This window comes from Lontra canadensis, unplaced genomic scaffold, assembly GCF_010015895.1.
Source record: "Lontra canadensis isolate GAN:19392208 unplaced genomic scaffold, GSC_riverotter_1.0 scaffold187, whole genome shotgun sequence".
In the NCBI taxonomy this organism is placed as follows: domain Eukaryota; kingdom Metazoa; phylum Chordata; class Mammalia; order Carnivora; family Mustelidae; genus Lontra; species Lontra canadensis.
The window spans coordinates 936,328-951,682 of NW_022631181.1; the positions used below are offsets into that span (position 1 = coordinate 936,328).

At 51.3% G+C, this 15,355-nt stretch overlaps 1 protein-coding gene across 3 annotated transcripts in view; it reads left to right on the forward strand.

Annotated features, from left to right (window-relative positions):
* Positions 1-15,355, forward strand: part of SSH1 (slingshot protein phosphatase 1) — a 56,224-nt gene that overhangs the window by 15,581 nt on the left and 25,288 nt on the right. For 2 of the 3 annotated variants that reach the window (XM_032847430.1, XM_032847431.1), the window contains exons 3-5: positions 10,509-10,612; positions 14,591-14,655; positions 15,104-15,225. In XM_032847430.1, coding sequence (XP_032703321.1) covers positions 10,509-10,612; positions 14,591-14,655; positions 15,104-15,225 — 291 coding nt within the window. Of the gene's footprint in view, positions 1-10,508; positions 10,613-14,590; positions 14,675-15,103; positions 15,226-15,355 lie in introns of those variants that run through there. The other variant, XM_032847432.1, reaches the window with a different exon arrangement.

Sequence of the window (15,355 nt, forward strand, 5' to 3'; positions counted from 1 at the left end):
GTTTCTAATCCAGTGGCTTGTATTATTGACTTCAGAGTCCCCTGCTTGGCCACTGGGGTCGTGTGCAAGCTGGCTTCCGTGACCCTTGAGGTCCTGTCCCTGCCATCCTTCAGCACTGCACGCTCTCCGATACCAGATGTTCCAGGCCTCATCTTGTCCTCTCTTTGCCCCGTATCTGGAGCCAGTCATTTGTCCGAGGAGCCCTGCTTCCATTTAGTGGAGAATGGAATTCACAAGGTGTACTTATCACTCTGGGGGTGTCACCCTCCTCAGGCCCTCTTGGGGCAGAAATAGGGAATTTGTATATGTAAGTGCACACACATACACACACACACACCCCTGCATCTCTGGTTCTCTAAGTAATTTTGGGAACCCTGAGTTCAGACCTTCCTCTCTGATCCAACATCTCACATTTCATTCTAGTTTTCTCTCTTCATCTTTGTGACTCCCTTCCCTGACCGTGAGAAACCTGGTTCCAGACTGTCTCTAAAACACTTGCTCGTTTGAACGGTCTCCCTGGCTATCACCAGCCTCGCATCTCTGCAGCCACCTCTCCTCTGCACAGACGCCTTCCTAGCCCTGCTTACCACATCCCTCCCCAGATGCCCGCCTGGCTCAATCCGCCAAATGGTCTTGGGTCTGAATTGTTGGAGAAGAGAAGTCCGCATTTCTGATGCTGTTTCCCTGAGGTGTCCGTTCAGCGGGAGAGCCAGGATGTCAGAGTCCTCCTCCTGGTTTCCCATCCTGGCTCTTCCACTTCTTGGCCCTGTGAACACAGGCCAGCAGCTCAGGCTCTCGGAGCTTCAGTTTCCCTCAAAGACAGACACTGGGGATTAGGATAGTCAATGTGTGTAAGTGGCTTAACATGACACTCAACAAAGATGTTCATTATTAGCATTATATTCATTGAGTGCACACTGCCTTTTGGGCCCTCGGAGATCCAGAGAAGGAGAAGTCATAGGCCTAGCCTTCGAGACACTCGAGGTGACATGGAAAACTTAGTTGTGTTGTCCGAGACCCTTGGTTGCCAAGAAGGCCTGACCACCAGGTGACTGTATGTCCACTTGGAGCCTTTGTGTGGCAAGTCTTAGGTGTCTGGTGCAGCGCACTAGTGGCGAACACCGCATGTTCAGCTGCTTGGAGAAGCCCAAGGTGATTTAGTCATGCACTGCTTTGAAACTGAAGAGGAGGCCAGCTCGGTGAGTGTGTTGCTGAGTATTTACTTAGAGCCTCCTGTATGCTAGGCAAGGACAGCGCTTTAGAAAATTACGTGTGTCTGGCCCTCGAGTCTGACGGTGAAGTTCAGATACACCAGTGTGAGGATAACTTCACTGTGCGTTTTAGTAAGTATGTCTGGGAACACAGTTTGGGGACCAGGGGCCTTAGGTTCCTATCATTTCCTAAGTATCTGACCTTGGAGAGGTGACTTAACGTCTAAGGCTCAGCTTTGTTACCTACAAGCAGAGGGAGCTGCTATGAGATGTTGAAAGGGTAGAGCCACGGCTGGCCTCTGGGGCAGCCAGGGAGGGCTTCCCGGAGAAGGTGTCAATTCTGGCAGGTGGGCAAGAGGTGGGGGGCAGACAGGAGAGAAAGAGAAGGCCATGAACCGAGGCCAGGGTGGAAGAGTCACAGAGAGAAAGCAGAGACTGTGTGGAGTACGGGAGGAACCGTGTACAAGGTCACATGAGGAAGGTTTTTATTATAAATCACTTTTTCTGATAGTTTTATGATCTCCTTGAGGTCAGAGCGTGTCAGACGAATGAAATTGAGGTCAGCGACATGGCTAATTGTAGCTAACACAGAAAGCTGGCAGAAGCGGTTGGACTGTACCGATAATGCGGCATCGTCGAAAGTTCTAGAGCTGGGAATGGCATAGCAAGAGCTGTGGTGAGGAGCTGTGCGGTGCGCGGGAGGCCAGAAGTCCCTGCCCTGGTTCTCCTTAGAGAGTTCATGAAGCCGAGCTGCCCCCCTCCGCCGTAGCTGCCAGCCACATGTGCCTCACTGAACTTGAATTTAATTAGAATTAATAAAACGACCAATTCAGTTGATCGGTCAGACTCACCACCCTGTCCCTGTTCGGGAGGTGCCTGAGGCTAGTGGCTCCCCCCCCGGGGGACGGTGCAGATAGAGAGCACGTCCGCTGTCCCGCAGGAATGCTCTGAGTCCTCAGCATAGGGCCAGGCGCACAGCGGGCTCCGGGGAATGTGGCGTGGCTCGTGGGGATGAGGGAGGCCAGAACTGGAGTGGTGACTGACCAGCTAGGGAGAAAGGGACCTTGGGAAAGATTAGGACTCAGCGGCCAGCAAATGTGGGACGGCGCCGCATACCAAAGAGAAAGGGCAAAGGACCTGGGGCAGTTGAGATCATCTGTCCTTGGAATTTTTGCGTTGTTTCAGAAACATTTCCTCCGTGTGTCTGTTATTTCTGGCTGGCTACGTTGTCTTTGCTGCCGCTGCATTCCCAACACAATGCGGCCTTTGTGTCTTCTGCCCTCCTCAGGGGGCTTAGATCCTGGTATCTTGGATGGGCAGAGGAAGATAGCAGTGGCTCGCGCTTCCACAGGCGGGGGACCTGAGGGCTCTCACGGGAGGCAGGCCACGAAGGGACCCATCGGAAGGTTTGGAGAGCCAACTCCGGGCACATCATTTGCTGTCTTTCTTCTATGGGGTGGGGGAAAAATCCTGCTGCTGCGAACTTGCTGGTATATTCCTGGTAGAAGCTGCTCGCTGCTACCCGTTGATATGAAGGAGAGCTGTGTAGCTGGCTTCAGAGAATGTCTCTTACTGTCTGAAATACTTCTGGACATTCCTTCTCTCTGAGAAAAGCCTACGCTTTCGAGCCAAACAATACATGCCCCGGCTGCAGAGACATTTGCGCTGAGCCCTGCCAGCATTTCTTGCCTGTGACCCCTGTTCCCTAAGTAGACGGCCCTGCCGAGCTGGCATTTCCCTGTCCTCAGCATTCCGCGTGTAGGGGAGCAGCTGGGGAGCTCTGGTGGGGAGACATGGCAGGTGAGCTGCTGGTTTTCTCCTGCTCCGAACGACAGCCTTCGGGATGAGGCCCTGGCGAGCTGCGCTGTGAAGCACGAAGCGAGACAGAGCAGGGCCTTGGCACACACTGGGGTCTTGGAGGCTCTTGACCAGGCCTTCAGAGTGAGGGAAGGACCTTCGGGAGAGCACACAGGGAGTCTCCGATCATTCCGTCCTCTCAGACTTTACTTCTCTGGGAATGGGGTCCGAATCCGTCCAGACCACCGTCTGTAGCTGTCCAGCTTTGCCTGCTGCTTCCAGGGCCCCGGGGCAGACAGGCAGGCCGACCACTGCGCCCTCCGACCCAGGCACCCAGCCACGCGGGCGCCCAGCATGGAGCTGCTCGGCGCAGCCCTGCCTTTTCGTGGACACGTGGCTGCAGATTAGTCTTTCCTCTTCTCTGTCTTGACCCCTTTCAGAAGCATGAAATTGGAAGAATTAAGTGAAAAAACAGAGGAGCAAGCTCTCTGAAAACTGCGCGGCACCATTCAGGCGGAAGGTAGCATCAACACGCGTTTATCTAAAACGACACTCTGAGTGTCCTCGGTGTACTGAGCTTCCGGGTGCTGAGAACTTACCTTGACAGGTTGATGGCTCAACTTAAGCCCAAGGTTTGGTTCTTTGCCCGTTCTGAAACTGGAATTTATTAGCACACCAGGGATGATCAAACTTCTGAGAAACTGACTTAGGCTGATCAGACTCCTAAGGAACTAACTCGTAAACCAGAACAGACATTTATGAATTCACAGTGGGGCTTTTCACAGCAGAGACCAGGGTCTTCCTTGGTTTGCTGTGGGGTATGTCTGACGGGATCCTCCCACTCTCCTGCTCCCCGCTCCCCTCTTCATGTTCACTGATCCTCTGAGGCCCAGCTTGGTGTCATTTCTTCCGGGGATTTCTCCTTGGTCCCCCCCGGGCTGTGCTGGGGGCCCCTCTTGTGGAAATGCACATGGGCAGCACGTATGGAATCTGTTGCATCACCTTGCAGTCACTGTCCTGCGTCCGTCCCGCCCCCTGGAGTGCGATGTCGCCCCAAGGCGGAAGCCAGGTCTGCTTTATTTCTGATTCCCAGGACTCAGCCCTGACCAGGCACGGCAAATCTTTGTTCGAAATAAACAGAAATTCTTCTTCAGAACATTCACTTGCCCTTTCTGTGGTGACCAACTTTACATTTGTTCCTTTTTTTTTTTTTTCCCCTAGAATTGTCATCACGCCTGCTGGACAGACCATGGTCCCCTCAGCCATCCCTATAGCAGGCCCAAGGGACTCGAGGGTTGATCTTGTAGACGCAGTTCGGTTCATTTCAGTCAGCCCCATCTGTTGATTCTCCCTCCGAGAGGGCCCTGCGTTTTTCGCGGTTATTTCTCACCAGCGGGAAACACTGACCGCGCACCTACTGTGTGAAGGCCGCGGCGGGCGCCCGTTTTCTCTGTGTCTTCTGTCACTTGAGGTTCAGGGATTCTCACTCTGCAGCAGGAGCACTTTCTTAAAACGCAGATGCCTGGACTTCCTGCAGACCTTTCGAGCTAGAATCAGCCGAGGCTGGACCTGGCCATGACCGTGTTCTAGAAGTTCTGCACGTTCTTGGGATGTATAGCTGGTGTGGGAATTAGGGGCAGGAGCGTTGTATTCCGGCGTGTGGTGTTTTACACCTTACATTTCCGTTTTCCAAGGAACTGTGCTGCTGAGTGGCACAGCACACGGCCAGTCCTCCCGAAATAGGCCCGTTCCTCAGAGAGGGTTATTGTCTTTACCGACATGTGGCCAGGCTTGGCTTCGCATCGAACGCCTCTGTCCGCAGGTGTTCGGCCGTTTGAATGAATGAACAGAACCCTGTGAGTATCGTGACGAACATAGAGTAGAACATAAAGTAGAGCCCAGAAATACGAGTTCCCATACCCCACTGCATTTTATTTTCTTAAAGCCCAGTGTGCCCCAGAACCCCCAGCTTAAAAAATGAGGTGGTCCCCGGAGGCGGCAGGAGATTGACCGGCTTTCTTCCCGTGTCCTTTGGAGAAGAACGCTGCCTAGCCCTCAGAGCTGTGGGAGCTGGACGCCACGGTGTAGCCTTGCACCCGGCCACAGTCTCTGCCACACGGTGGACCCTCAGCAAATGACAGTGCTGTTGATGAGAAGCCTGCCCTGAAGGTGGCTTCTCCACCAGCGTGGCCATGGCTGTGGTGCTGCCCACAGAACTCCACCCCCAGCTTCCCATTCTGTCCACAAGGACTGCCCCCCGTTGCAGAGGAGCCTGTGGCGGAGCGGGGATGGCGGTGGTCCCCTGAGGCCTCCTGCTTGCCCCCAGGGCTGGTGGGGGAGCTCTGATGCTGCCTCGTCTTCTCCCACTGAAGTCCTGTTTCCCTGAATCATGCCTGCTCTCCCCTTCCTCTGCACAATGCCTGCACTTGCTGGAAAGAGGGGCTGCCTACCTGACCGTGTTCTGACTTCCCAGTGACATGTGCTTTAGCGTAGCTGAAGTGGCCGCCCTGCACTTAGCTGGCAGGGGCAGAGGTGACATCAGGGTGACAGCTCTGAGTCTCACTCCAGGCTGGGGGGGACGTGGGAGCACTCCTGAGCTTAGGGAGATGGGCATGGGGCAGAGTGAGTTGGGTGTCGCCCCCACTTGTAAAGGTGTTACTGTGTTCCTGGGCAAGGTGCAGAATCACTCTAGTATGGGCCCCCACTTAATCCTCTTGTGAGGATTTATTTATCCTCTGGAAGCTGGGGGAAGCTTCCAGACAAGGCCTCCCCAGGATTCTCTGCCCTCCACTCCCTCCTTCAGCAAGGGTTCCAGAATCTACCAGTTAGACGCTCCCGCTTCCCTCTTCAGAACACCAGCGGGGCTCCTTTCTTTGGGTGCTTATCCCAGTCCACCCTGGGATGGTGGCTAGTCGTGTCCTTCATTTCACCGGCTCAGGGCGGTGCTGCAGACCGCAGCCTGGGGGCGCCTGCCCGGAGGGTTTGGGGGGTCTCATGCCAGGCCCTCAGGGTTACCTGGGCCTGCTTTACCTTTGCAGCCTGCCCTGCCCTTCCTGCTTGTGGTTCCAGAAGCTTCTCCCGTGTGTGTACATTCAGGTCCCTCTACCTGGGTTCCCCCCACCATCTTCCCCTCACTTTGCCTCCTAAGGCAGCGATTAGCATGACTGAAGAATTTTTGGAATGCAGAATGCTTTGACAACATGGGATAAATGCGGCAGCTGCCCACGGTCACCATTGGGTGAATGTGTGGCAATTTGACAGAATTAGGAGTCTTTCAGCCTGTCGATTTCAACCAGAAGGGGGTCCTCATCGCCCGGGATCTGTTCTTTGGCGGCCAGCTGTTTCCCCTCACAATGTAAGGCACACCCTGGTGCTTGCTCCTAAGGCCTCCCAAAACCCGTAGGAGTAAAGTGATTAGAGGAACTTCAGTTGTTTTGCTCCCTCTGAATGGCCCTCTTTCATCTGGATATGCAGGGACAAGAGCCTTTTTAAACCCAAATATCAGGGGAGGACAAGAGTCCCACAAGAGCCATTTGCGCTCTGGGTGGGAACACCATCGGGGACAGGGACTCCTGCCCAAGGAAGGACTCCGGCCCCTTCCTTCCCTTTCCTCTTTCTCCGGAGGGAGCGCAAGGCAGGAGCTCGGGGGCAGGCAGAGATGCGAAGCCGAAGACGGCTGTCGTGAACATGTTTTATTTCACTGACTTCTGCGTCTCCCTTCAGCCAGCTCACAACTTCCGTTCTTCAGAGGTTTCCGGCCCAGAATAGTACGTACCACTACCCCATCCCTCTGTTCCTACCGCGCATGGGTTTCTGGATGACGCCAGCCGTTTATTCGTCTGTCCTTAGTGCCTTGTAGGAAAAACCCTAATGCTGTGTGGTCTCCTGAACCGGGCAGTGGCCAGTGTCTGAGAACATATCTGTATGGCGGAGATAAAAGCTTTGTCGGGGGGAGGGTGGTGAGGGAGAAGGGAGGGCCGGGGCTGAACTTGTTTTTACTCTCCCATCAAGGTTTTTCTTAAAGCCGTGAAGGAAAACAGTTCAGTTGTATTAGTCTGGGTCTGACCTTTCTGGAACTTTAGTCACGTACTTTTTAGGACACCAGCATTTGCGGGGAGAACTCTGGTTTTTCTGTAGCTGGGAGGGGTGGTTTATGAGTCTATATTTCCTTACCCCAAGTAAAATGGGTGTGCCATCCCCAAAATGGTTGTTTGTTTGTTTTTTAAGATTTTATTTATTTGAGGGGCGCCTGGGTGGCTTAGTTGGTTAGGCGACTGCCTTCAGCGCAGGTCATGATCCTCGGAGTCCCGGGATCCAGTCACATCGGACTCCCTGCTCGGTGGGGAGTCTGCTTCTCCCTCTGACCCTCCCCCTTCTCATGCTCTCTCTCTCAGTCTCTCTCTCAAATAAATAAATAAAATCTTTTAAAATTTTGTATTTATTTGAGAGAGTGAACAGGGCAAGGAGGAGCAGAGGGAGAAGAAGCAGACTCCCCGCTGAGCAGGACCCCAACTTGGGACTCGATCCCAGGACCCTGGCATCACGACCTGAGCTGAAGGCAGCCACTTACCCCACTGGGCCACCTAGGCGCCCCCTCAAAATGGATTTCTTAAAGGACAGTCCCATTGCTGTGCCCTGAGACTTGCAAATCAGGGTTCCACGCTTCCCTGTATTACAAGCCCACCAGAGAGAACCCCATGGAGCCTGGCAGTGGGAAAGGGTGTTCTTGGCTACCCAGAGGGTGTGCGAAGCTCGGGGCCTGGAGTGAGCTCAGAGCAGAAGACAGGAAACGGGTCCACAAGGAAGATCTGCATTTTGTTTCTGTAAATGCTGTGGCTGCCCATGCTCTCCAGCCTCCTGGCCTCAAGAGTCATCGAATGCGGTCACCCTAAGGCTGTATCTGCTTACTGTCTCCCGAGCCGCAGGGCAGCCTCACAGGCCAGGATGGAGAATGTGCTTTGTGGGCTTCCCCGCAGCTTTAAATCTAGCTCTTTACTGGAAATGCTGGTGCCTCATTGCCCAGGGCAGAGGCAGCATTCCAGGGCCCCCTTCCACCCCGCCTCTGATTTCATATGTAGATGGGGACTCTGGTTCTTCTGCAGTCACAGGAACACTGAGACAACTGGCCTTGCACACCATCACGGGATAAAACCAGCCTATTCTTTTGCATTGTTCCCTTTTTTTCCCCCCCAAAGGAAATATAAGGGAAACCAAGGGGAATTTTTGCCCGTGATTTCCAAGGCAAAGGTCACTGTTAATGGCTGACTGTTTCCAGAGTGTTGGGACTTCTGATCAGTATGGATTTTTTTTTTCCTTTTCTCTTTTTCTTTTCTTTCTTTCTTCTTCTTCCTTTTTTTTTTTCCTTCTTTTTGGTGGGGGCAGAGAGAGACGAAGAGGGAGAGAATCTTAAGCAGGCTCCATGTCTAGCACAGAGCCAACCCAGGGCTTGATCTCATGACGCTGAGATCGTGACCTCAGCTGAAATCAAGAGTCAGACGCTTAACCAACTGAGCCACCCAGGAGGCCCCTCAATTTTTTTTTTTTTTAAGATTTTATTTATTTATTTGACAGAGAGAGATCACAAGTAGGCAGAGAGGCAGGCAGAGAGAGAAAGGAGGAAGCAGGCTCTCCGTGGAGCAGAGAGCCCGATGCGGGGCTTGATCCCAGGACCCTGGGATCACGACCTGAGCCGAAGGCAGAGGCTTTAACCCACTGAGCCACCCAGGCGCCCCCCCCCCTTTTTTTTAAAGATTTTATTTTTTAAAATAATCTCTATGCCCACCGTGGGGTTTGAACTCACAACCTGAAGATCAAGAGTCCCAGACTCTACTGGCTGAGCCAGCCAGGTGCCCCCTCTTCTGGTATTTATAATCCTGGGCTCCCTAGCTCTTGTAACTGGCAACACAAACATACAGCTGATAGAGTGGAAAAGATGGCTTGGCAGCAATAGTTGGGAATACTAAATGAAGAAAAGGTAAAAGCTGCACGGATGTAAAGGATTGGTAAATGAAATCTACAAAACCATCAATAACTCAACGGCCCAAGTAAGAGAGGCAGCTCTCGGCCTTATTCTTGGGTATTTGAGCAGAGTCACTATTTTTGGCATGCGAATTCAACCAGGAGAAGTCACAGATTTTATTGTGGACTTCATATTGTATAAAATCACTGGTTTTCTAATTCCAGGAGCCACTGAGTTCAATGTGGTGAGTCTTTTTAGCACCTAGAGTTGTGTATTAGGCTTAGCCGAGGTTTTCATTCCATGGTTTAGAACACTTAACTACTAACATTAGACGTCTGGGGAGAAGGTGATCTTGCCCTTTTTTTTGTATTTACAGAAATTGTCCTTGTATTTCTGTCAGGAATCGATTCACTTCCTGTTGAAACAAACACTCACAAAAAGTGCTGCTTTTTCTTAGAGATTTTCCCCTCAAATCATGTATATGTTAATTGGTTGCTCAATAGAGAGTTAATGATTTTTACAGTTCTCTTTGTTGTGAACTGTGATCTTTCACAAAATTAGTAGAAAGGGAATGTTTTTCCGTTATCACGTGTAGTACATGTTTTCCCTTATTCTGAAAATCAAAAAATAATCGCTTTAAAAAGTTAATATTTGCTCAGTATAGAAAATTTGGAAGATAGAGATTTGGAAATTTGGAAGAAGAGAAAGAAGATAATCATAGGTGGTCCATCCCCCACCAAAAAAATCCACTGTTAATAATTTTAGCGTACAGGTAATTTTCCGCATGACAGTGTTTCTGAATAATTGATAATAACTAGTAGCTAATACAATCTGTCGGTTTATAGTCTTAATTTCTGTGTAAACTAAAGATTCTTTTTTGATATACAAATCATGAAATGTTTAAAATTTAAATTATAACTACTTAAGTTGTATGTCGAATGTAAATGTTATTGCTGGTTTAAAACAACAAAAACCTAAGGTTCCTTCTGCTGAGAAATTCATTATGTCAACTGGAGGTTTTCTATCACAGCAGTGACACTGTAACCCTAAGTTAAATCACCGATCAAGAACTGTGGGCTTTTGCTAAGATGCAAACCAGTAGTGAAAGTGTAACTTCCTCTTCTTTATAGTCCCATCAAGGGAAGGCACCAAGATCAGTGAAGTTGTCCTAAGTCAGAGAGTACCAAAGATTCCACAGGGAGAGCATGGAAAATTCACCAAGTTCAGAGAGTTGCTCTGTATCTTTAGAAGACATGATATAGGGAGATCCTTTCACAGTATCCTGTAGGAGGGTGCTCTCGGCCTTGCAAGAACCTTGGACATCTTAGCCGAGGCCTGAGTTCATGACCCAGACTCTCCAGCAGCAAGCTTGTAGCCAAGATGTGAAAGAGTGTAGCGCAAAATGATCTTAATCGCTGTTTTGTCCTGTGTGCGTCGTATGTGCCGTTTGTCCGCACTAAAGCTTTTCCTCTGATGCATGTCTTTGCCCGTTTTCTTCTCTGAATTCCAGCCTGACTGTGCTCTGGTTTTATTCTTCCCAGCTTAAGTGAGAGCTTTTTCATGGTGAAAGGAGCAGCCCTCTTCTTACAGCAGGGAAACAGCCCTCAAAGCCAGCGAAGTCTCCAGCATCCCCACAAACATGCAGGTAAATTGAGGTTTTGACCTTGGAACTTATTTTCTGTGCAATGGGAGACCCTCCCATTACTGGTGGTGAGCAAGTTGCTGTTTTTCAAGGCCAGAGGAATAGTGGAACACAGGCTGGTCATGCCTGGTGCAAAGCAGGAGCTCTTCCCTTGGGCAGGTAAGCCATGCACGTTTTCCCGGTAGCCCCGAGAGCTAGCACCCTGTGGACTGCGCATGTCTGCGCTAGAAGTAAGGCAGTCGGCAGCGTTCTGTTTGGATGTAAAGGTTTCCCACCCACAGTTTATCAGTAAACTACAGATTTTGAGTTACAGTATGATTTTTTGTTTTTTTTTTTAAACAAATGCACCAGAACTTGTTATAGCCAAGACATTGTCCCCTTGATAGTTACTCCCTTGGGATGTCCTATACCTCCTCTGAGAACTCTGGTCGTTTCTCTGAGCTTCTGGGAAGCTCTCATTTGGGGAATTCCTTTACAGGTCTGTGGCCAGTGTTGGGGTAGGAAGTCTTTATGATTTAACAGTGGATTTGGTTTTGGGAAGTAGACCGAAGTGATAAAGTGGGGATCAAACCCAGTATTCATTTAGGTCCAATAGCACACAAGTAGGAAATTCCTTTCCATTCCTGTCTGAGGCACTGGTACTTGATGCCCATATAGTAACAGAGGCTGGTTTCCTCAGGTGCCTGGACTCTGACACCGAAGGCAGTTTGCAAAGAGGAACCAGCAAACATTGCATACAAGTGCATCTTTGTAATAGGCCTGTGGCCTCTGCAGGCAGTTCTGGGCAGGGCAGCGCATTTCGCAGTACAATCTGCCAAGCCCTCTGACCTCAGAACAACAGCAGGTGAAAGCAGCCAGGAGCCGGGGCCAGTTCCCTTGTCACCGGGATCATTTTGTCTCTCACCTCAAGTCATCTCGCCTCATTTTGGATCTGAATGCCTAGGTTAGAATTTCGTGTCTTACACTTTACAGAGAACACCAGGGGTCCGTCGGGATTTTCACATACTGTTACTTGGACTCAAGACCTAGCTCTGTTTGAAACTCAGTTGTCAGGAGGCAGTGTGGTTTGGGCAAGAATGTGTGATTCGGAGTCGGACAGACCTGGCTAGTGATCCCAGTCCTACAACTTACCGAGTCGTCACGGTCGACTTCAGAGCCTCAGTTGCCCGATCTTAACAATGGCCATCAAGTACCAGTACCTCAGACAGGAATGGAATTTAAACTGGATGCATGCAGGGGAGCCTGGGTGGCTCCGTCGATTCAGCACCCGACTCTGGATCCTGGCTCAGGCCTTGATCTCAGGGTCGTGAGTTTAAGCCCCCTCAGCGTGGAGCCTGCTTAAAAAACAAGTACGCATGTAGCATACTTACCTCCTCCTGGGTGCCCTGTGTATAGTAGCAATGACTGCGAGTACCGTAATACAACAAACAGAACCTTCCTTCTTGCATCTGCTAACGGTTCTGTCCCGTCAGGAATTCAACCGTTGTTCGTGTCTTAGCACATACAGCAAAGTGAATGCTCCAGCTTTGCTCACACGTAGCATACAGTGTCTCCGTCCTCTGACCCAAGCAGTGTTCCCACACTGTGTGCAGCTTGGGGAAGCAAGCACAAAGCCATGTAATTCGGGCTAGTTCGTGCATCTCTGGAATGTACTGGAGAGTAAGAAGAGAGCTATGGGCCTGATGGCTCTCCTGCCCCTGAGGTCTGGAATGGCCGATGGGCTCAGAAAAGCAAGACGGACGGTGACAGTCCCAGGACTCCCAGGAAATGTCCCGAGGGCAGACACAGGCTGGATTTGCTATCAATTCCTGTTTTTCTAGAATCCCTGAGAAGTGTCTCGGCTGGCCCCCAGTCCCATCCACAACCACGCAGGGCAGAGAAAGAGTGAGGGTTAGTTCTGCCCATGCAAAAGCCGTTCAGGTCACTGCCGCCAGTCCCCAGCCCGAGACTGTGGCGAGGGCCTCTGCCTCAGGCTTCCGGTCTCTGATCTTCCCTCAAGTGCTGAGTGAACACGTCCACACGTGGAGGCAGCGTGCGGAGGCCAGGCTGCGGTTGGGAGTTCTGCCGGTCAGCATTTCCCCGTCTCCACAAGCAGTCCCGCTGAAAGGAGCCTATCTGTGTGGAAAATGTCCCTTTCATCTGGGCACTCACTGACAAAGGGGCTTGTTTTTTCTTTCCTCTCTGTGCTTCTGTGACTCACGGTGAACGGTGGTGGCATGCAGACAAGCCCAGGACCAGCCTAGCCGGTGTGTGCCCTTGGGACGGTGGTGTCACCACAGGCGAGGGTGCTGGTGGATAGAGGAGGCAGAACGAGGAGTTCCGCGTCCTCCCTAAATGTGAACCGTTACCTGCCAATCATTCCTCATGGAAGGCAGCGCCGGTGTGGGGTGTCCTACACCGTGCTGTCCTGTCACACAGAGAACAGACGAGAGGAGTCAGCTCCCAAAGACCCAAGTCCTCTCTGAGGCAAAAAGGACAATTTGGACATCATCTGTCAACCTGCCCTGAAATTCCAAAGATGCCTTTGCCAAAGGAATAAATCCATTGTATTGATCCTTCTGGGATTCCGGTTGTGATCTCTAGGATAATGTTTGTTTTAAAGATAATTCTGTTCCTTCTTGGCATGGCACAAATCAGATCTCCTAGGAATTACTCCTTGTACTACTTGTAGACCAGTGTCTTTGCAGACAAACCTTTCCTTCAGAGAGAAACCATGAAATAGGGACACCTGGGTGGCTTAGTCGTTAAGTGTCTGCCTTTGGCTCAGTCATGATCCCGGGAGTTGTGGGATCGAGCCCCGCATCGGGCTCCCTGCTCAGCGGGAAGCTTGCTTCTCCCTCTCCCCCTGCTTCTCTTCCCTCTCTCGCTCTCTCCCTTTCTCTGTCAAATAAATAAAATCTTTAAAAAAAAAAAAAAAAAGGAAGAAGGAAACTGTAAAATGTATAAAGTGGGGAATAAGCCGTTTTGGAGTCCTGCTTGCTGCTCACTGATTATGAATCTTGGGTAGGGGCCCTGCCTGGAAAACACAGCCTGTTTCCCGTGTTGATCCTCCGTGTCCGTGTCCGTGGAGACTCACCAAATCGGAGAAACTCTCCTCCCTACACCTCAGCCCAGAGGCACCTCCTGGGCTCTGGCATTGCTCTAGGAGCTAGTTCTGCATGACTGCCTTTGGAAAGTAATCATGCTTTATCATGCTTTATTGAATCCGATTGTAGCCTGGCGTGCATATAAACTGCCGTGAAAAGGGGTACGAGCCTTAGGCCATGAGCAGCTGCTAGTAGCCTTCATAACATTTTATGACCTCTGGAATTGCTTGGGTAATCATCACTGAGCCAGTGGGCGAGAATAATGAACATAATGATCAGAAGGAGGCCCAAGACCAGGGCCCAGACGTGCAAGCACTTGGCGGTAGAGGCGTAGGCCTGTGTCCCAGTCATCGCACCTGCCACACTCCTGTCCCTAGACTCCACGGAGAAGGCGAGCGCCACAAAGCCCCGAGAGCAGAGGGACCAGACAGTGTGGTCGGGCACGTAGGTCTCACTGTGGATGTTCATCAAGCTCTGGGGCACACGAGCTGGGGGGATGGATCAGAGGGAGAGGAGAGAATCTCAGGCAGACTCCATGCTGGGCAGGGAGCCCCACATGGGGCTTGATCCCATGACCCTGAGATCATGACTCAAGCCAAAATCAAGAGTTTGATGCTCAACCGACTGAGCCACTCAGGCGCCCCACATTTCAGAACATAAGAGCAGCTTCTAAAAACGTGGGCATCGGCTAGATCTCCCCATCCTCACCAGGCAACATTCAGAAGTGGAGTAAGAGAAATTGAGCCTCCTAGTCTTTGTGACACTTCTCTTGGGGTAGAGGTGGGGTATTTTGACTCCGCCGTCTTCATCCAGACCCTTCGCATCAGCCTCTGGCAGGTTTCTGCCTAGAAGGTGGGTGGGTGGCCTTCTAAAACTTTCTTCGTTGGTCCAACAGGTGACTTGCCCCAACATCTTCAAGTAATGATCAACCTTCTGCGTTGTGAAGATCGGATCAAGCTGGTAAGAAGAGACGAGAGTGGCAATTTTAATTTTTAATTGTGCGATTCAGTACGGAATTATTCACGAGCGGTCAGAGGTGGGGAGTTCCTGTGTTCTAGCAAATTCTCCCAAATTGTTCACAAAAGCCAGAGCCAGGTTTGCTCTTCACCACCCGCAAAGTCCAGAGAAAGGATATGTTAGGCGTCCGTGTGGTTCTGAGGGTGGTGACCTTCATTCTCCGGATTTTAGCGGTTCACGCATTTATCCCAACTCCGGAGCAGTCTCCCAGAGCCAACCACTGTCCTTTGTGCATGGATATAAACTGGATGTGGCCACTGCTCTTAAGAATCTCATCTAAATTCCTGAACTCACAGGGGGAAAGGTAGAAAAAGTCCTTGATGTTGGTTGGGTGACGGAAGGGGCCACCACCTCGAAAGGCAGGTCCATGAGTGCGTCCTTGCCTGTCTAGGCCGTGCGTTTGGAGAGCGCCTGGGCGGAGCGGGCCCGGTACATGGTGGTGGTGGACAGCAGCGGGCGCCAGGACACGGAGGAGAGCATCTTGCTGGGAGTCGACTTTTCCAGTAAGGAAAGGTGAGTCTGGTGGGGTGGCGCTTCCCTTCAGCGGCAGGGATACGGGTTTCGTGGAGAAAGGTTTCCGTGGTGCCATATCCATGGGTGATGATGGTGGGTGTGTTGTGTGGTCTGCGGCATGGGTGAGCAG